At 45.5% G+C, this 21,312-nt stretch overlaps 1 protein-coding gene across 3 annotated transcripts in view; it reads left to right on the forward strand.

Annotated features, from left to right (window-relative positions):
* Nucleotides 1-208: 208 nt before the first annotated feature.
* The window catches only part of WWC3 (WWC family member 3), a 128,202-nt gene continuing 107,098 nt past the window's right edge, over nt 209-21,312 (forward strand). For all 3 annotated transcript variants that reach the window (XM_024240837.3, XM_024240838.3, XM_024240839.3), the window contains exon 1: nt 209-504. In XM_024240837.3, coding sequence (XP_024096605.2) covers nt 224-504 — 281 coding nt within the window. In that variant the 5' untranslated portion in view covers nt 209-223. The remainder of the gene's footprint in view (nt 505-21,312) is intronic.

Raw genomic sequence — 21,312 nt, forward strand, 5'->3', positions numbered from 1 at the left:
CGCGCGGCGGCCACCCGGGCTAGCTGAACGGAGTGGGCGGCGCGGGCAGCGGCTTGCTAGGGCGGGCGGGCGGACGCCGGTGCACGGGCGCCGGGCGGAGGATGCGCCAGGAGCGGCGGGCGGCTCCCCGCGGCCGCCCCCGCGCCCCGGGCGCCGGGCCTTAGTGCTGGCGGAGGAGGCGGCGCGCGCGGGGCGGCCGGGCGGCGGCGGGGCCCGCGCCGTCATGCCTTGGCTGAGCGGCGGCCGGCGGCGACGGCGGGGACAGCCGCGCGAGGCCCCGCGGGAGCCGCCGCCGTCTGCGCAGCCCCAGCGGGAACCGCCGCCGCCGGCGCCCCCCGCCGCGGTCCCCACGCCCCCCGCTCCCTCTGCGCCGCCGCCGCGGGCCCGGGAGAGCGCCGAGCTGCCGCTGCCCGCCGGCTGGGAGGAGGCGCGAGACTACGACGGCCGCGTCTTTTACATTGACCACAACACGCGCCAGACGTCGTGGATCGACCCCCGCGACCGGTAAGCGGGCCGGCTGGGGGCGCCAGACCCGGCGCGGGCGCTACGACCCGGGCCGCCGGCCGGCGCCACCGCGGATGCGCTGGGGACACGCCCCGCCCAGCGCGAGGCCGCCGAGAGCCCCCGGGCCCGGGCAGAGCTCGGAGCGCCTCCATCCCCGGAACCAGGGGACTCCCTGGAGTGCTCCGGTCCAGGCTACGATCGAGGCGCCCCCATCCCTTGGGCCCAAGGGAGAGGATCGGAGACACCAGGAGGCCCTCGGGGCTGGGTGAAGATCTTTGGTTCCGGGGGTCCGGGAGAGGATCCACCCTCCCAATACCCCGACTCCCAGGGCTCTAACCAAGAATGGAGGTGCCCCTTCTCCAGGCCTCGGGCCCTCTGAGCGCCGAGGCCGGCCGCCTACAGGTCCCCCGCCGCTGGGCGGACCCTCTCATTCGGTTCCCTCACGTCACCCGCTGTCCGGCGCCTGGGAACTGGGCTCCTGGAATTTCCTCTCCTGGGGCTGACAGATGGCCCTCTTTTCCTTTCTCTGCGGCAGCCTCGCCCATCCCGGTCCCGGGCGTCTGTGGCCCACTGCCGTGGCCCTGGTTCTGCAGGTGTCCCCAGCCCCGCGGTGGCGAGATGAGCTGAGCTGTCACCTTGGATCACAAACGTGCGCCCCAGCTTTGGGGTGCGGGTTCCCTGTCTGGCGGGTTCAGGCTGGTTTCCATCCAAAACCTGATGCCAGACGGGCCCTTGAGGGATTCCCAACCCTTTTGGAGTTGGAGAAGTCTGTTCCCAAACTCTAGTTGCTCTTTAGCGCCTTAAAACTCGTGAGTTAAAACTCTGTTTGAAATAGCCTTCTGTACTGCAGCCAGAATGCAATATGATTAGTCCCATATGCTTTTGGAATAAACGAAAAACAAGAATTGTATTTTAAGTTTCCTTTTTGTGAAAGATATGCATGGGGTACAAAGCTGTCTTATTCACGTATAAAAACCCAATCAAGTAAAAACTGATTCTTGTAAAAGCACTACCAGATTTCATTTAATTTCATGTAATGAAGCTTTTCCTTAACTTTTTGCTCTATTGTCTACGGGTTTCGATTGTTCAACTGCTTTTACAGAGATGTATTTTGTGTGGAATTGGGATTTCTGTGGACATCAGGTGTTTCCACAGGTTATCTGATGTCTTGTCCTCTCTAGAGCAACTCTCCTTCCAGGGCCTGAGTGCCAAAAAGGAAACACCACAGGCTTCCCAGTGATTTGAAGACTTGCAAAGGCCCAGTGTGGTGACATTGTGCCTGCTTCCTTCCTACCTGCACAGGGAAGGCGGCCTGCATGGCACTGGCGTCTGAAAATAAACTTTTGAGGAGAGAAGCTGCTGCATTGTTTGAAGATTTCTCTGAGTTCAAGCAGGGGAAAACAAAAGAAAGCAAAACAAAAAGATCGTGGTTCCCTAACATTCTCGCTGAACATTGCAAACCTCTGGGCTCAGAAACCTATATCAATCCTAGTACAATTTTATGGGTTAAAAAGATGCCTAGTTATTTTGAAAATCAGGTGAGATCATGTTATAATTTTAACCAAAGGCTAGAGCCCCAGCTGTTTGATCAACCCTTGGATGGTTCTGGAATTGGTAGAACTGCTTGGAACGCAGTGCCCTTTTATACCATATGTATGTTAAAAACCCAAACAACTGGAAAATGAACCAATTAAAATAGTGTTTTGCTTAGAAAAGGCTAAGGCTCACTTTCCAAGGGTAATATAAAACAGTTGTGGTTATATTGGAGTGGAGATTCATGCTGAAAGATATCAATGTGAGGATTTTCTTTTTAATGGTGTAACCTGTGACAAACGTGAATGGACCATACAGAAATCAGCTTGGAGAATCTTGTTTTCCATGTATTTCAGACACATTTCCTATATTCCTTTTTTCCAGAAATTGATTTGTTACTTTTCAGACAATCACTTAAAGGTTTTTAAAAAGTCTCCGTTCTAATGCTAAAAGTGTCAATTGAGTGAACAAAAGTGGATATTTTACCTTTTTTTTGTAAAGTAAAAACATGTGTGTACTTTTATGAGACGTTGTTTTTATAGTGAGTGAAAATTCAGCAGGGGACAGCTTGAACTTCAGCTCCCATAATACCTTGCCCGAAATATGTATGGAATGTTCAGCAAGCCACAAACATTTAAGTGGAGTCGGCTGAAGGCTGTAATAGTCATTCTTCTTCCTCTTTCAAAACAGAACCTGGCTGAGTTTTATAGGTGGCGGGTTATCCTTTAAAGTTGTAATTAACTTTTATTATATGGGAAGAACTGCATGTCAGAGGGCAGTGTTTTCTCCATGTGCATCTGACAGTTAAAATCCTTTTTGAGTTGCGTTTGAGTCACACACAGGAAAATGGTATTCAAGAAAGACAAGAACTTTCACCAAACAGCTTCCACATAGAGACCTGACAGGAGAAAGGCAAATAAATAATAGCTTTTTTTTTCCTCTTTAAGAAAATGAAATTGTGGTGGAATAAATGAATGTAGTAGGTTTAGTGAAAATTGTTGTTGATTTTAAACATAATTTCATATAAACTTTAGTAAAAACTGTATAGCATAAAATACTGTCCAAGGGTTGTAAACAAAATCTCTTATCGAGTTTTATAGTAATTCCATTCAGTGTTGTGTCTAACATTTGATAGTGCCAGCTCAGAGCATGTTGGTGAAATTATTGTAACTCTGCTTTTTAAAGTTACAACAAAGAAGATATAAGGAGACGTCTTTACGGATGTGGCTACAGATGTATACCCAATCTCAATATTTTAAAAACAATTTTTTAGTTTGATTATAAGCCTACCTTCGGTTGGCTGAGCGTGGTTGCTCATGCCTGTAATCCCAGCACTTTGGGAGGCCGAGGTGGGTGGATCACTTGAGGTCAATTCAAGACCAGCCTGGCCAACATGGTGAAACCCTGTTTCTACTAAAAACACAAAAATTAGCCGGATGTAGTGGTGTGCGCCTGTAGTCTTAGCTACTTGGGAGGCTGAGGCAGCAGAATCACTTGAACCCTGGAGGTGGAGGTTGCAGTGAGCCAAGATCGCGCCACTGTACTTCAGCCTGGGTGACAGAGTGAGACTCTTGTCTCAAAAAACAAATGAAAAAACCCACCTTCAGTTTAAATTCACTATTTCTATAGATTGATACTGTACATATAATTTTCATAGTTTACTGGGAATCATACCCAAAAACTTGGTTAAAAACTACAAAGTTAGGCCAGGCGTGGTGGTTCATGCCTGTAATCCCAGCACTTTGGGAGGCCCAGGTGGCAAGATTGCTCGAGTCCAGGAGTTTGAGACGAACCTGGGCGACATAGGGAGACTCTGTCTCTACAAACAAATAAAATAATTACGTGGGCGGGGTAGTGTGCGCCTATAGTCCCAGCTACTCAGGAGGCTGAAATGGGAGGATTGCTTGAGCTGGGGAGATCCAGGCTGCAGTGAGCCGTGGTTGTGCCACTGCACTCCAGCCTGGGTGACAGAGTGAGACCTTGTCTCAAAAAACAAAACGAAACCTCACACCAAAAAAACAAAAAAAACCTACAAAGTTAACTTATTTCTATGGCTGGTAGTTTCCTTATATGAGTCTTGTGTGGTTTATATTAGTGGATATTAACTGAATATATTAACTCAGAATACCTTGACCACCTTATGAAAAGGTATTTACCATTGGGCAGAAAATATGGGAAGAACATTTTTGCCCCTTTTGTAAAGATTCACTGTTTTTGACAGTTGTGTTTACGTGTGTGTCTTGCAGGGTTATTTGGGTATTATCCTATGGATGGACTGAGTGTTTGAAACCTCATGTTCCATTTCCTGTAGCTCAGGTGGAGTTGTACGGTACTGGAAATGCCAGCTCTGGGCAGCTTAAGTATGGTGGACGATATCATATTTGAGATCAAAGTATAAATAATCATGCTGATGGCGGAAGAGCAAGATCATGTCATGGCATAAGCTTTTGGGGACCCATTTGTTCACCAGATGGGATTTGACCTGTGCTTCATGGAGGAATTCTGTGGTATCTTAAAAGTCTTCTGAAGATGCTTTTGCTTTAAGAGGAAAACAATCCATAGCTCTGGAATTTGCTAGGTTGGATCCCCATTTAACAGCCAAATAACATCATTGCTACCTTCTTAGAACCTTTATTTAGTTATTTAGTATTAACTAATAGGAGGTTTACTATATTTATCCCACAGAGTCTATTTTTGGACTACATAAACTGTACTGGTTGAGCTTTCTGAGAAACAGGTAGTGATTTCTCCCTTTTTCTTTTTTTAAGGTTATAGATAGTGTTTGTATGAACATGGGGGAGCATCTTGTTTTTAAGACTGTAAGGGGTCAGTCCCTGGAAGAAGCGTCTCTTGCTTCCATTTAGATCATCAACCCTCATTTTTTGGTCTCACATTTTTTGGTCTTTTCCTTTCCTTCCATTTATTTATTTATTTATTTATTTATTTATTTATTTATTTATTTTTTTATTTTTTAAAGAAAAGTGAAAGGAAAAGTAATTCATTTCCAAAAAATAGCTCCTGGATGTTTGGAAATCAAGTTTCCTTCTCCTTCCTTTCACTCTGATTTGGGAAGTGGAAATAACACGTATCACCATCTCTAGTTAGGTTCTACTTCGGGAGCCCATGGGTCAGCAACATGTTCATGGTCATCTGGTGAGCCTACAGTAGGCTTCTTGACTTCCATTTCAGATCCTTTTGCTAATGGTGTCTTTCTCATAAATTCAGTAAAACAAATCTGATGGAATAAAAGCAAAGTTAAATTCTACTGAGTTCAGTTATCCCTGTTTAAATCTAATAAAGTGAAGAAATATTTGTGGAGAGTCTTGGCCTTCTGTGTGCAGGGACAGTATGTGGAAACCAAGCTGGTCTGGGAGGTGGCACACAGACACATAAAATGAAGATAACAATGGTTGCAAGGCATCCCAGGATTGATGCAATTTCTCGGATAATGATCACTTCAGAGAAAAGGTGGGCTCACTTGAGCCTGGGGTTGTCTTTTTCCTTGTCCATCCTTCTGGGTGAGGGGTTCTCGTGCTTTTCCAGCAGTAGAAAAGCAAGATCATCTATAGGATGATCCACTCAGTCCATCTATAGGATAATACCACACAACCCTGCAAGACGCACACGTAAACACAACTGTCAAAGACAGTGAATCTTTAAAAAAGAGGCACAAGTGTTCTTCCCATATTTTTTGCCCAATGGTAAATACCTTTTCTTTTTCTTTTTTTTTTAAGATGGAGTCTCACTCTTGCCCAGGCTGGAGTACAGTGGTGCGATCTCGGCTTACTGCAACCTCCCCCTCTCGGGTTCAGGCAATTCTCCTGCCTCAGCCTTCCAAGTAGCTGGGATTACAGGCGTGTACCACCACACCTGGCTAGTTTTTGTATTTTTAGTGGAAACAGGGTTTTGCCATGTTGGCCAGGCTGGTTTTGAACTCCTGACCTCAGGTGATCCGCCCGCCTCAGCCTCCCAAAGTGCTAGGATTACAGGCGTGAGCCACCGCGTCCAGCCAGTAAATACCTTTTCATAAAGTGGTCAAGGTACTCTGAGTTAATATATTCAGTTAATATATTAGTGTGCCACTAATGTAAACCACACAAGACTCATGCAGGGAAACTACCAGCCATAGAAATGATAAGTTAACTTTGTAGTTTGGTTTTTGGTTTTTTGGTGTGGGATTTTTCTTTCTTTTTTTGAGAAAAAAGCAAGATCTGGGCAAGATAAGGGGAACAGGAGAAAAGTGCTGGCCTTGAGGAAGTGCTGGGTGTGTTCGGAATAAATGAGGGAATGAGTCAACTCGGCTGACCCAGAGCTGTCATGTAAGGGAGGTAAGACTCAGGCCAGAGCATGTAGCTCAGAGTCCCACAGCTTTGGGGCTGGAAGAGCTAGGATCATCTTGTTCAAATTCTTTTTTCTACTTGACAGCGACAGCCACAGCCAATGGGTATGTTCTGCCGGCTGCTAGAAGGGCAAGGGACTTGAGCTGGGTCTTCTGAGCCCCATTTGGGTGCTCTTTCCAGAATGCCACCCAGCTGCCCAATCCACACAATTTTTAAGCATCCTGCCTCTGTTCATTCATTCATTCATTTATTCATTCATTCAACAACTGTTTGTTGCACAATTTCTGAGTCTAAGGCACTCTTCCAGGGTTTGGGACTCCAGTGTTTAGCAACACCAGACAGGCTGCCGTGGGGCTTACCTTGTGCTCGTGTCCTTTTCCACGAGGCCTCACCATGCTGTTTCTGCCTGCAGGTTTCTCCCTTGGCTCTGTGATTGTGACAGACACATGTGGAATGCACTAGGCTTTTGCATGGATGTTTTCTTTCTTTTTTCCTTTATCAGCTTTTTCAGGTTGAATTGCATAAATGTTTTCATCGAAAGCCCATGATGGCTGCATGAGGTGTAGGCGATCATGTGATAAAACTGACGTCAGGGGAGATTGACTTAGTAGCCTCACTTCCTATAGCCAGTGAGGTCAGCATCTGTTCGACTTCGGAGTTGAGCCAGGTCCCCTGCCTGCTCTTGACTGTCCTTTGGCTAGGTAACTGTGGCTAGGTAACTGTGCGTGCCCCTTGCACCTTGCTGTACTCATTCGTTATTTTGATCTTGCATTCATTATTGTTTGATATTTAATCCTTCCTGTGGTATAGTGGCCCCTCAAAGATGTCCACGTTGTAGTCCCTGAAGCCTGTTAATAAGTAACCTTCCATGGCAAAAGAGACTTTGCAGATGTGATTAAGTTAAGGATCTTGAGATAGGGAGATGATCCTGGATTATGTGGGTGGGCCTGATGTCATCATAGGCATCCTTACTAGAGGGAGGGAGGAGGGTGAGGTCAGAGTCAGAGATGGAGATGTAACAACGGAAGCAGAGGTTGGAGTCAAGTGGCCATGAGCCAAGGAATGCAGGCGGTCTCTAGAAGCTGGAAAAGACAAGGAAATGGACTGTTCCCTAGAGCCTGCAGATGGAACGCAGACCTGCTGACACCTTGATTTTTGCCAAGAGAAACTGATTTTGGACTTCTGACCTCCAGAACTGTAAGATAATAAATTTGTGTTGTTTTAAGCCACTCGATTTGTGGCAATTTTTTACAGCATCGGTTTGTGGCAATTTGTTACCACATGGGTGGGTTTGTGGCAGTTTGTTACAGCATCAGTAGGAAACTAACACCCCCACATGCATTGTTATCTTAGTGAGAATGGAAGCATCTGGTCAGCTTGGTGTCTGTAGAACAAACACAGCAGCAGCTGACATTTATTACATGCTTAGGCAAGTACTGTGCGAAGCATTTTACATCTTTTTTCTCTCCCTGGCTTCTCACAGTACCCCCAGAGGGTCCTCGTTTCTTGTACAAGCATGGAGAGTCACTCACATTGGGACTCACATCAGATGTGCTGTACCAAAAACATATTTCGTGAGCTAGCCAAATCTGGGGGTGGGGAGAGGTAGGCTTTCTGAGAGAAGAGGCCGGTTGGAAACTAGTGGAGGTTTTCTCAAGTGGTCACAGGCCTGAGCTAGAGCGATCAGGGGTACTCGGGCTAGAAAAGGCAGGGATTGTGTCAGAGACATTGTGAAGGAAACGTGGTGTAGAGGACTTAGCTAATGCTTGAATGAAGGCAGGTGAAATCAGGAGGGCAGCAGAGGAATCTTACTGGCACCTAAGGAGGAGCCGGGACTCACTGGGGCCAACCGAAAATCCTTCTATTAACCCCACTCAGAAGCTTTTGTTGGTGGTGGTGGTTTTGTGTGTTCAGTAACTCCGTTACATAGAGAAACATGTTAAGCTGTTCAAGTTACTGTATTGCTGATGGGCAGTGTCCTAAAAGGTGTCCAAACCAAGAAAGTGTTATTTTTGTTTTATTTTATTTTTGGAGACAGGGTCTTGCTCCGTTGCCCAGGCTGTGCAGTGCAGTGGCATGATTATAGCTCACTACAGCCTCCAACTCCTGGGCTCAAGCAATCCTGAATGTGTTACTTTAGACCAGGGTTTCTCAACTCTGGTCTAAAGTAACCCTGGCAGTGGGGTTATTCCTTGTTGTTAGGGCTGTCATATGTAGCATATGATGTTTAGCAGCGTCCCTGGTCTGTTACCACTATATGTAGATATTAGTAGCAAACTAACCACCCTCAGATGTCTCGAAAACGTCTCCAGACATTGCCAAATGGCCCCTGGGGCGGGCAATATCCCTTGGCTGAGAACTGCTGAGCTACCTCCATCCACCTGGTTACAATGCTTCATCTTTAGCAGCTGAATTTGTTTCAAGCCTGTTGTCAGTTCCTGAGATACTATGCAACAGAGACCTGATTTCTGTGTTTCCACGAGCAAATCTCAAACATATTTATGTGAAAAACCCTGAACCAGTGTATGAAACTGGGAACATATATTACTATGACTGTATTCTTCAATTCTTAGAATACTCTCAATTGATAGGTATTTACTGACTGTCAAGAGTATACATATATGCAGTGAAACAGAAGAAGATGCATCTGTTCACACTTGTGTTCTGCAGCAACCCAGAGAGCTGGCCTGGCCTTTTGAATGTGTGTGTGTGTATGTGTGTGCGTGTTTGTGTGTGGAGGGAGAGATCAGGCTGCCTAAGATGCTCCGAGCCATTCAGTGCCCCGAGCTATTTGGTTCTCCCTTCGGTTCAGAGGAGGGAGGGGTGAGAGGAGTGGAGTGCTTCTGCCTTTGCTCAGAAGTTCTACAAATACAGAGCAAGGACATCTTGAAAGGCCGCTTATGGAGCTGTGGGATCTCCAGCATTTTTCATCTGGAGGGTTCTCTTTTCATTTCTTTAAAACTGAAGGGACTGAGAGCATGGGGAGGAGGGAGGGATGTTGATGTTGAGAATGAACGGGGGAGATGGCTGCACCAAGCCTGGGGTCACCAGCCCCACAGTGGCACTGGGTGGATCTTTGAGGCAGGCGGAGGTGCCCCAAGTAGCTCCTCTGCACGAGGCTCTGTGCTCCAGGAAAGAGGGCATCTACCAGCTTGGGTGTGGCGTTTCCAGGCGGCTTGGAGCTCGGCCAGGAGACCACATAGTCACTGCAGGAGACGTGTTCTTTCTGCCACTTAGAGCTCTGTCCTGTGGACAGGTGCCTGTCCCCAGCATGGGGGAGGCCTTGGAGTATGGGGTCAACTGGATTTACCCTGAAAATTATTTCCATTTAAAAAAAATTGAGATATAATCCTCATACTATAAAATTTACCTTGGGCACGGTGGCTCATGCCTATAATCCTAGCACTTTGGGAGGCCGAGGTGGGCAGATCACTTGAGGTCAGGAGTTTGCAACCAGCCTGGCCAACATGGTGAAACCCTGTCCCTACTAAAAAAAATAAGAAAAGTTAGCTGGGCGTAGTGGTGGGCACCTGTAACCCCAGCTACTCGGAAGGTTGAGGCAGGAGAATCACTTGAACCTGGGAGGTGGAGGCTGCAGTGAGCTGAGATGGCACCACTGCTCTCCAGCCGGGGCGACAGAGTGAAACTCCATCTCAAAAAAATAAAAAATAAAAATAAATAAAAGTATACAATTTAGTGGGTTTTGTTGTATTCACCAGATTGTGCAACCGTCACCCCTATGTAGTTCTGAATACTCCATAAAGAAACGCCGTGTTCATTAGCAGTCAGCCCCCATACCCCCAGCCCCTGGCAACCGCTAATCTGCTTTTCATCCCTATAGATTTGCCTATTCCGGACATTTCACAGGGACTTCCCTGTATATTTCTTTGCAACTTCCTATGAATCTGTAATTATTCCAAAATAAAAAGTGAAAAAAGAGATTGAGAATGAAGGAACCAAGCAGAGATCTAGTTATTTATAGTTTAAAAGTAAATTTAAATAATCTCATTTAGATTTTATTGTGTTTTGTCTGTATAGTACTTAGCATATAGTAGGCCCTCAATAAATGTTTGCTGAATGAAATTATGCATGTAGAGACAGGTTTTATTGATTTTTAATGATCATTTTGTATTGCTGTATTTCACTGACTTTTCCTCATGTACACTATTCTGATGTTCTCAAGAGCAGTCCCTCCTTGTAAGCTGTCAGAGCACCCATATTATTGGGGTGGCCGCACCTTCTCTCAGCTCTGGGGTTATGACCTTGTCTGTACTTCCTGGTGATGTCCTGATTGCCCTAAGCCAGTGGGTCTCAACTGAGGAGGATTCCCTTTTCCTTCTCCCTACACCCAGGGCATTCGGAAACATTTGGAGAGATTTTTTGATTGTTACACCTGGGCGTAGGTTCTGCTGGCATCCAGTGGGTAGAGGTCAAGGATGGTGCTGAATATCCTACAATGCACAGGATCGACCCCACCACAGCAATGAATGATCCAGCCCCTAATATCAATAGTGCCTGAGATGGCTCTAAGCCAATCATACAGCATCTGGGCCTGCAGTTGGCTGAGGCAGGAGCACATGACTCAGACCTGGTCAATGAGCTGTGAGGGGAGGTATGAGACAGGCATGGTTGGGGAGAGGGCTCTTTGTCCCCATAGACCTACATGGAAGGAACTTCTGCTAATTGATGCTCTGTCTCCATGGAAACCTGGAGGTGGGCAGCCACACTGATGCCCGCAAAACTAGGAGGGAGCTGGTTGAAAAGCTGAGGGTGGTGGAGTGGAAAGTCTGTCTTTGATGAGGTGGGTGGATGGATGAATTAAGCTTTGGTAGCTGTCTGCCTTCAGTACTTTTTCTTACGCGAAACGTGATAACAGCATCATCTTATCCTTTAAAGCCAGTCGAATTAGAATTTCTGTTATTTGCAGCCAGCTAAGGCATTCTCATTCATGTGTTTTCTGTTCCTTGCCGCCCCATAGTTTTCATGATTGGCATAAGATCAGAGGTTTAGGCTGCCACTGAGCTGCTGTCCCCTCACTTATTAAATATTCCTGTCTTTTTCACTCTGATATTTATGATTATATAAGTACTAAAATTATAATGGTCCCTATGTGCAGTTATTTTCTCTGTAGTTTTGTTTTTCATGTTTGCCTTAGGAGATAGTTCTAGGCATGGAATGAATAAAACCCAATTTTTTTGTTAATTTGTTTGTTTTAATATATTTTTATTTTGGAATATTTTAGAGTTACAGAAAAGTTGCAAAGATTAGATGGTCTCCCTGTTGTTAACATCTAATATCACTATAGTATATTCTGTGGTGATGTTTCTTTGTCAAACCTAAGAAGCCAGCCTTGTTAACATTACTATTAACCAAACTCTAGACATTTGAATTTTACCAGTTTTTCCAGTAATGTTCTTTTTCAGTTCCAGTGGTTTTTTTAGAACTATTAAACTCTTGGTATTTGTATGGTTCAACCTAATATTTCTAAGTTTGTCCTTCATCTTTGTTTGGTGAGTATTCTTTTGTGCAGTTGACAGCCTTGTTAGGCTTGCTCCAAGGCTTCATGGTAGAATGCAGGGATTCTAAAGGATTTCGGAATCATGGACCCTGGGAAATCTGACACAAGGTAGGGATTCCGTGTTCAGAAAAAGGCACCAGCACACAGAAGCTTGCATATGCTTTCGGGAGGATGAGAGCTCTCTGGAAGCCCAGCTGTGGTTCCCAGAATAATGGAGGCTTGGTTTGAAATGAGCAGACACCCCCAGAGATGTCTGCCATGCACTCACTCTGTATTGTTGAATGAATGCACGCTCACATAGTCACCATCACTAGCGTAGGTGTATCATAAAGGATTAATTCAACAGTGATTCAGGGAGAACCTTCCGTGCTCTCTCCACTTCTTCCCCTCCCTCATACCCACCCCAGCTTTAGCCTGTGGTGTGCACCCACTGGATACACAAGTACTAGATAGGTTTCACATGAAAAGGGGAGCTATGGATGAATCTCAAAAATGTGACACTAAGTGAAAGAAGCAGATATGGACACAACATAATTATATGATTTGATTTTTGCAGAGTGTCCAGAGAAGGCAAATTCATGGAGATCGAAAGTGGATTAGTGGTTGCCTGGGGCTGGGGGTGAAGAGTGTGGTGACTGCAGTTGGGCACAAGGGATGTCATTGGGGTGATGGAAATGTACTGAAATTGGTTTGTGTGTTACATAAGTCAGTAAATTTATAAAAAACATTGAATCTTACATGTAAAATGGGAGAGTTTATGGTATGCAGATCATACCTCAATAAAGTTGTTTACAAACATTGTTTTGTTTGTTTGTTTGTTTTTATATGGAGTCTCACTCTGTCACCCAGGCTGGAGTGCAGTGGCGTGGTCTTGGCTCACTGCAACTTCTGCCTCCCGGGTTCAAGCGATTCTTCTGTCTCAGCCTCCCGAGTAGCTGGAACTACAGGCGCATGCCACCATGCCTGGCTAATTTTTGTATTTTTAGTAGAGACGGAGTTTCGCCATACTGGGCAGGCTGGTCTCGAACTCCTGACCTCAAATGATCTGCCTGCCTTGGCCTGCCAAAGTGCTGGGATTACAGACATGAGCCACTGCACCTGGGCGTTTACAAACAATTTTTAAAGCAAATCTGTTTTTAAATTCAGGTGGTTACCTTGATTTGGTAGTTGGAGAAACCAGACTATGTAGATTAGATTTGGCAGCCTCTAACCATGCAAAAAGCTTTTTTGGGCTTCTCGAAATGTCCATACAATTGCCAGGGAAACTTGCCAAGAAGGCACATGTTAACATTGCCCAGGAGTCTTGCCAACTGTAAGGGGAAGATACCACCATGTAATAACCAGGTAATCATTACTAAATTAAAAATATAGTGGGTTTTTCACTAAGGCAACTAACTTTTTCACTGAGGCATTTATCTAATAGGATGGCTCATTAGTACCACTACTTGTTTTATAAAGTTGAGTGGTATCTGGTTACCTGGCAGTATTTGGAGTCAAGTGAATTTTGTGGCTAAATGACCAATTGATACTTGGCGTTTAAATATTAACATTCTTTTCTTTCACACGTTTATTTCAATGTTTAATGTTAGAAGTGTTTAGGGGTCTTTATTTAGAAGTTTGGTGATGTTTTCGTGACCAGAAATAGGCTGTAGGAACTTAACTCTAGTTAATACCAATTAGCCTGTGGTCAAATTGGTTTCCTTATGTGTTGTTTCACGTAAAGTTATAGTTTCCATGGATCTATTGAAAACGTTAGTGAGGACTTACTACTTACTGTACCACTAACTGCAGGGACTACCTAGGTGTGGGTAGCCCTGATTTCATACATGGACAGCTTTGAGTCTGACTCGGGACTGCCATTTGCTGTGTCTCCTAAGGCAGGTTATTTGGGCTCTCTGAGCCTCAGTTTCTTCTTCCATAAAATGGGGGCAAAGCATTTGCCCTCTGGGTTGTTTTGAAGACTCTAAGATTAGGTAAGGATCTTAGGTGAGTGTCTGCTGCAGAACAGGCACTCACATGTTCTTTGTCCTTGTGGTCATATTACATACTCCTTCAGCTTTGGGATACCTCAGCATATTTAGTCTTCTGCTTATCAAAATTCCCTCCCTTAGCTGGGTGCAGTGGCTCATGCCTGCAATCCCAGCACTTTGGGAGGTTGAGGCGGGTGGATCACTTGAGCCCAGGAGTTTGAGACCAGCCTGGGCAACATGGCAAAACCCTGTCTCTACAAAAAATACAAACAATAGCTAAGCATGTCCCTGAAGACCCAGCTACTTGGGAGGCTGAGGTGGGAGGATTGCTTGAGTTTGGGAAGTAGTGGCTCCAGTGAGCCAAGATCATGCCACTGCACTCCAGCCTGGGCAATAGAGTGACACCCTGTCTCGAAAAAATCAATCAATCAATAAAATAAAAAATCCCTCTCTCCATGGTTCCACTTCTGCTTCTGATTTGCCTCCTTATTTTCCTTGTAGTTGGGTAGCACTGGAGGCTCAGCAGTGTAAAGACAAGGGCTCAGAATTTATGATAACTGTTTTTCCTCACTAAGCAACTGTTCTTTGCATTCTCATGATTTTGTGGCTGGGGAAGCGAAGTTGCTGGAAGTGAAATGTTACTAAAGAGAGATAACAGATTAGAAGAGAGCCATTGAAATTTTTCTGTCAAGGGCCAGATAGTAAATATCTCAGGCTTTGAAAGCCATAGGATTCTCTCTCTCTTTCTCTCTCTTTTTTTTTTTTTTTTTTAAACCCATAGGACTTGTGAATGAAGGCCATGAAGATTCTATTGCAACTGCCCGACTCTGCTGCTGTAGTGCAGAAGCAGCCATAGACAATACAGAAACAAACGGGCCTGGCTGTGTTCCAATAAAACTTTATTTACAAAGACAGGAGGCAGGCTGGAATTGATCCATGCTCAGTTTACCACCCCATGATTGATGTCATTCTTTTTTTTTTTTTTTTTTTTTTTTTGAGACTGAGTCTCATCCTGTCGCCCAGGCTGGAGTGCAATGGTGCGATCTTGGCTCATTGCAACCTCCACCTCCCAGGTTCAAGCGATTCTCCTGCCTCAGCCTCCCAAGTAGCTGGGATTACAGGTGCACGCCACCACGCCAGGCTAATTTTTTGTATCTTTAGTAGAGACGGGGTTTCACCATGTTGGCCAGGCTGGGCTCGGACTCCTGACCTCGTGATCTGCCCACCTCAGCCTCCCAAAGTGCTGGAATTACAGGCGTGAGCCACTGTGCCTGGCCGATGTCATTCTCGTTTACCATGTTAATACAGTCTTGCACCGAAATGATGGACTGCGTATACAGTGGTCGTCCCTTAACATTATGATGCCATATTTTTACTGTACCTTTTTTATGTTTAGCTATGTTTAGACACACAAATACTATTGTGTTACTGTATTGCCTATAGTATTCAGTACAGATTTGTATCCTAGGAGCACTAGACTACTGCATAGCCTAGGTGTGTAGTAGGCTGTGCCAGCTAGGTTTGTGTAAGCACACTGTGTGATGTTTGTACAGTGACAGCATTGGCTGACAATGCATTTCTCAGAACATATCCTCATCATCAAACAGTGCATGACTGTACAGCCAATGCTTTTGTGTCACACACTTTCGTTATTGTTACATTAGCTTGGCCACAAATCTGAAAATACTCTGAGTGTGTATAGAATTACTGATTTCTAGGTGTGACGTCATAGTATTCTGGAACTTGGAAATTGTAGCACTCAGTGATGCTAGAGACTTAAAAAAATTCACATTATATGATTAGACTTTGTTCCATAACTAGCAGTCACTTAATACTGGACAGATGTTAAGAATAGAAGTGGGCCGGGTGTCGTGGCTCATGCCTGTAATCCCAGCACTTTGGGAGGCTGAGGCGGGAGGATTGCTTGAGCCCAGGAATTTGAGAGCAGCCTGGGCTACATAGGGAGACCCTATCTCTATAAAATATTAAAAATTAACTGGGCGTGGTGGCACATGCCTGTAGTCCCAGCTACTTGGGAGGATCGCTTGACCCAGGAGTTTGAGGCTGTGGTGAGCTATGATCGCCATTGTACTCCAGCCTGGGTGACAGAGCAATACCTTGTCTCAAAAAAAAAAAAAAAAAAAAGAATTGGAGAAGTTGATTCAAGATCAAGATCTTCAGCCACGTCTCAGCACCCTTGTACAATACCTGGGAGGCAGTTGTCATATGTGTACCAACAGCTTTTGGATGTATATTTAAATGTGCAGATGAACTTACTTTTGGAACAAAATGAAGTTTGCCCAAATTTCTGTGCTGTTTGGGTCTCGGATGGAAACTCTCAGAGCTCAGAGTCAAGGGTGGCATGGGCAGCTTGTCCATATGGATGCCTGGGAAAGTCCTTGCTTTTGTGGGGTCACAGACCAGTGGTGGGAGACGGGAAAGTGGGTGAAGCTGGTTAGAGAGAGGCAGCAGAAGACAGTGAACAGTTCATACAGAGTTGGCTTCAGTATATTGCTGGCAGCAAGTGCCCAAGGCTGTAAAAGATCTTCCCACCCTTAGGTTCACAAATGCCACTAAAATAGTGGTAACTCTCAGGCGGGCGTGACTGTGCCCCTCGGGACATTTGCACTGTCTGGAGACACTTTTTGCTGTCCCCACTTAGGGGGGATGGGGTGTGTCCTGCTGGCACCTAGTGGGTGGAGCCCAGGGTTATCGTCCACACCTGCTGTGCAGGGCAGCGCCCCCATAGAGAGTGAGCTGCCCTGAGTCAGCAGAGCTGGGGGCTCGGGCTCACATCTGCTCCAGGGCTCCAGCAGCGAGCTGTTGTCGTTGGCCCTTGCCCTTGTGGGGCTTCCGGTGCAGTGGTGGCAAATAGCAATCACTGAGTGTGTTACCACATTACAAGGTGCAAACTGGCAGGGTGAGGTTGGTGGGACTATGTGGCTGGGTGGGTGACCGTTTTGTGGAGAGTGGCTGGAGAGGCCTTATTTTTCAGGTGCCTGCGGGAGGGGAGGAGGGAACCCGAGGTGTCTAGGGTCAGAGGCTTTCAGGGAGAAGGAGCTACAGGTGCTAAGACGAGAGCAATGGGCCAGGAGGAGGGTGATGGGGTGAGGCAGCGGTGGCAGCACCTCATGAGCCACTGTAGGGACTCCGGGTGTGACTCTGAGCAAGTAGGGGAGCTATTCTGTTGGGAGACTTAACATTTCATTGAGGTCGCTCTGACTGCTGTGGGGGACTAGGAAGGCAGGAGCTGAAGCAAGGAGACTGGTTTAGGAGATGGCAGCTGCCCCCAGGGCTGAGCAATGGTGGCTCAGGCCAAGGAGGAGGCAGTGGGGTGGCTTCCTGAGGACCTGGACCCTGCGATTTGATCCTCTGTCTGCTTCACCCCAGCTCCTGAGACCCTCCCTCAGAATCCTTGCTGGCTTGAGGAGTAAAGGGTTCCGCCAAAGTGGATATCAAGGCTGTCATGCGTGGATCAGCAGAGGAGCTGGGGTTTTTTCCCAGACTGCTTCTCAGTTTTGCTGCTGGGGCCGTAAGGAATTCTGTGGAACAGGAAGTAGTGTGCAGTGCATGCATGATGTGCCTGTTATTTTAGCAGTGGGGCTGTGTCCTAAAAGACAGCGTCTTTGGCCGGGCGCAGTGGCTCATGCCTGTAATCCCAACACTTTCGGAGGCTGAGGCAGGCGGATCACCTGAGATCAGGAGTTCGAGACCAGCCTGGCCAACATGGTGAAACCCCATCTCTACTAAAAATACAGAAATTAGCTGAATATGGTGGTGCACACATGTAATCCCAGCTACTCGGGAGGCTGAGGCAGGAGAATCGCTTGAACCTGGGAGGCAGAGGTTGCAGTGAGCCGAGATCATGCCACTGCACTCCAGCCTGGACGACAGAGTGAGACTCCATCTCAGTGAATATTCATATGTGCTTTTGGAATGCCTGTGTAATGCTTTAAGTTCTTGTGTTTAGAAACTGATATTTTATTATTATTTTAAAAAAAGAAGTGGTGATCATTTGCTTTCTACTGGCTGGGGTGGTTTGGATCTAAAATGGTAGGGCTTGAAGTCCATGGTGGCCAACTCTACAGTGCTTTTAACACTTTTCCTCCAGGGGAACATTGTACGTTTTCTTCAGGAGCACTGTGACACTGTTTGGTTTGCTGTAGATAATACTGATTCAAAAGGCATTCCAGATACCTCATTCTGTGATTGACCTGGCCAGGTTAACCCAAGATTGTCACCTTGTTATTCTCAATATTAAAAGCCAAGGCACTGAAAACCACCCCACTGAACGCATATCATAAACTTCCAAAATGTCACCATGGACGTGGCATATTGACAAAAATGTCAAGGATTACCAAGAATAGCTTCTTGCATTCACATGTAGTTACAGGCGAAGGACAGAGTAGCTCTTGCATTTTAAATGCGACTGCAGTGGCCAGAACCAATAATTCCTGTTTGAACAACTCCCGGCCCTCAGCTTTACCTCAAGGCTTTAGATAGACTTACTTTCAGTTTTTAAAAAGGAACACATGTCCTTACTATGCTTTAGAATTACTAATAGAGATAATTCTCTTTGTTGTGCTATTTGCCACTCAGCTCCTTTTAAAAGATAGATGACACTGAAGTTTTACGTAAACACATGACTGATAAAATACTTGTTTTTCCTGAGTCATTGTCAGTGTCTCAGCTCTAAACCTAGTGCCAGCTCGGTAAATATTTGATGGAATCCAAAATCTGCATTTTCTTAAGGTGGGCCAGTTTTTCTCTTGTTATGTAAAGTAGAGAAACATATCACCTTCTTCCCACTTATTTAGGAGTGGTTAGTAGCCCTTCTCTCATCTGTTGGAGTGGTCATCCCTTTTCTGCATCAGTGAAAATAACACCCTATCATTTCACTTCAAGCACAAATGCTACTTTTGTCTCATTTTTGGAGTTATAAAACCATGTGGATTAATCCCAACCAGATGGTGGGGAGCCAAAGCTAAGCTGTTTCTTTCACCTCTGACCCGCGCGATTAGTTTGTGGAAGAACGCTCTCCAAACCCATAGGAAGTTCACAGACAGCTTGGATTCCTCGGGAGCTCTTCAGTATCGATTGTGTAGCAGAAAAAGCAAGCATGCCTCTGGGTCTTTCCTCTCTTCTCCATAGTCTTTTTTATGTCTAACTGGTGTTGGGTTGCTTTACCTCTCCACCCAGAGTTAAAGAAAGTGAGTATCTTGGCATGTTCCAAACTACTGAAATAAATGAAAATCAGGAAATTTTCCATGAAGCAAACCAATGACATAATGGTATCTCAAGCACAGGAGTTACTGGAATTGGTTTTGTGAAGTGGTTGGCCGGTAGTGTTTGCAAAGCTGGGAGGTGTAAGAAGTGGTTGGGTTTTTTTTCTCACCAAAAAGACAGCCCTACATTAAAGTTATAGTTCTCGTATTAATGAATGGGTTTTGAAGAAACTGATGTTCTTCAGTTCTTTTTTTCCTCCCATGACTTGCTGTGAAAGTAAAGATGAAACAGAAGTATGATTGTTAGGCCATGAATCTGTTACTAATTAGGTCTTATGCTTACTGGGATCAAAAGATGGGATCAAAGTAAGAACTCTCCAGAAGCAAGAAAAAGAAGGTGCTGGGAAAAGGTGTCAATTGCGGCATAGTTTGTTTATAAATGAGCAAATGAATTGTATGTACAGCGATCCTTCATAGTAACTACCTCTACTCCAGTGGAGTTGTTTAATAAAACAATGTCTTACCATCTCTGACCACTGTTACTCACACCTGATTTCTGGAATGCCTATAAGAACTCTCGACAGTGAAAAGAATCGGAACATCATAGGCTTGAAGCCACAGGCATCATTTCTATTTTGAGGTCAGTCTTACTCCTCAGATTTGCCACACGAATAAAAAACATTGGCCCATCTGCAGTCATGTGGCTGGGTCCTTCCTGCTGAATAACATCTCTAACCACAGATGGTAGCCAGCTCCAGGTTAGATTGTTCTTTCTTTTGTTGAGCTACCCATGGCTCCAACTGAAGTTTACCTGCCCATCTGGTCTTGTTGGTACTCCTAAGAGCCCATTCATATTTGCCCTTATTTGGTGTTCATAATGAGCACACAGTGGTCTGCTGATTTGTGACCACCACTCTGTGGTTTGTTTGAAGACTATGCAGACTAAACTGTGTCCATCATTCTGGGGGCATGATTATGAATCCACTCACTGTTCTGGTTAGGTTGCTCTTGAGTGCCTCATATCTGTGATGTAGCCATTACCTTCATTTTCTGAATGTTGCACATCTACTTACATTGTTTTAAAATGCACATTTTCTTTTCTAGGAAGAGGGAGCAGGCAGAAATGTTATACACTTTATCCATGATGAGTGTAGCAGCAGGTGAAACCCTAAGGTGTTGGCCACAGAAGTGCTTATATATATATCTCATATGTATATCTCATATGTATGATAAATATGTGAGATATATATATTTGAGAGAGAGTCTGGCTGTGTCACCCAGGCTGGAGTGCAGTGGCACGATCTTGGCTCACTGCAACCTCCGCTCCCAGGTCCCAGCGATTCTCATGCCCCAGCCTCCTGAGTACTTGGGATTACAGGCATGCGTGACCACGCCCGGCTAATTTTTTGTATTTTTAGTAGAGATGGGGTTTCGCTATGTTGCCCAGGCTGGTCTTGAACTCCTGGCCTCAAGTGATCTGCCTACCTCAGCCTCCCAAAGTGCTGGGATTACAGTCATGAGCCACTGCACCCGGCCCCCACTTTTATATTGAAGGTTGTGTATACACGTATACAGTATCCTAACCTGGTGCTTTTCAATCCTAGCTGCATGTTAGATTAACCTGGGAGCTATATATTGGTATTTGTGCCATCCTAGGAGGTTCTGATCAGCAGGGCCCAGGAAGCCCCCTGATGTCCATCTTTCCTCCGTTAAAAAAATCAAGGTAAAATTAACATGACATAAAATTAAACATGGTGAAACCCCATCTCTACTAAACACAAAAATTAGCCGGGCTTGGTGGCACGTGCCAGTAGTCCCCGCTACTCGGGAGGCTGAGGTGGGAGAATCACTTGAACCTGGGAGGCAGAGGTTGTAGTGAGCCACGATCTCGCCACTGCAATCCAGCCTGGGTGACAGAGTCAGACACCCTGTCTCCAAAAAAAAAAAAAGAAATATAAAATTAAACATTAAACACTAACTATTTTAAAGTGTACAATTCAGTGGCATTTGGTATTGTCACAGTGTTGTGCAACCACTACCTTTATCTAGTTCCAAGACATTTTCATCACCCCAAAAGAAGACTGTGTACCCATTAAGCCGTCGATGCCCATTTCTCTTTATCCCCAGCCTCAGCTGCCCATTTCTCCTTATCCCCAGCCTCAGGCAGTCACCATTCTACTTTCTGTCTTTATGGATTTGCCTATTCATGTGGGAAATCTGAG

This window comes from Pongo abelii, chromosome X (assembly GCF_028885655.2).
Source record: "Pongo abelii isolate AG06213 chromosome X, NHGRI_mPonAbe1-v2.0_pri, whole genome shotgun sequence".
Taxonomy (NCBI): Eukaryota; Metazoa; Chordata; class Mammalia; order Primates; family Hominidae; genus Pongo; species Pongo abelii.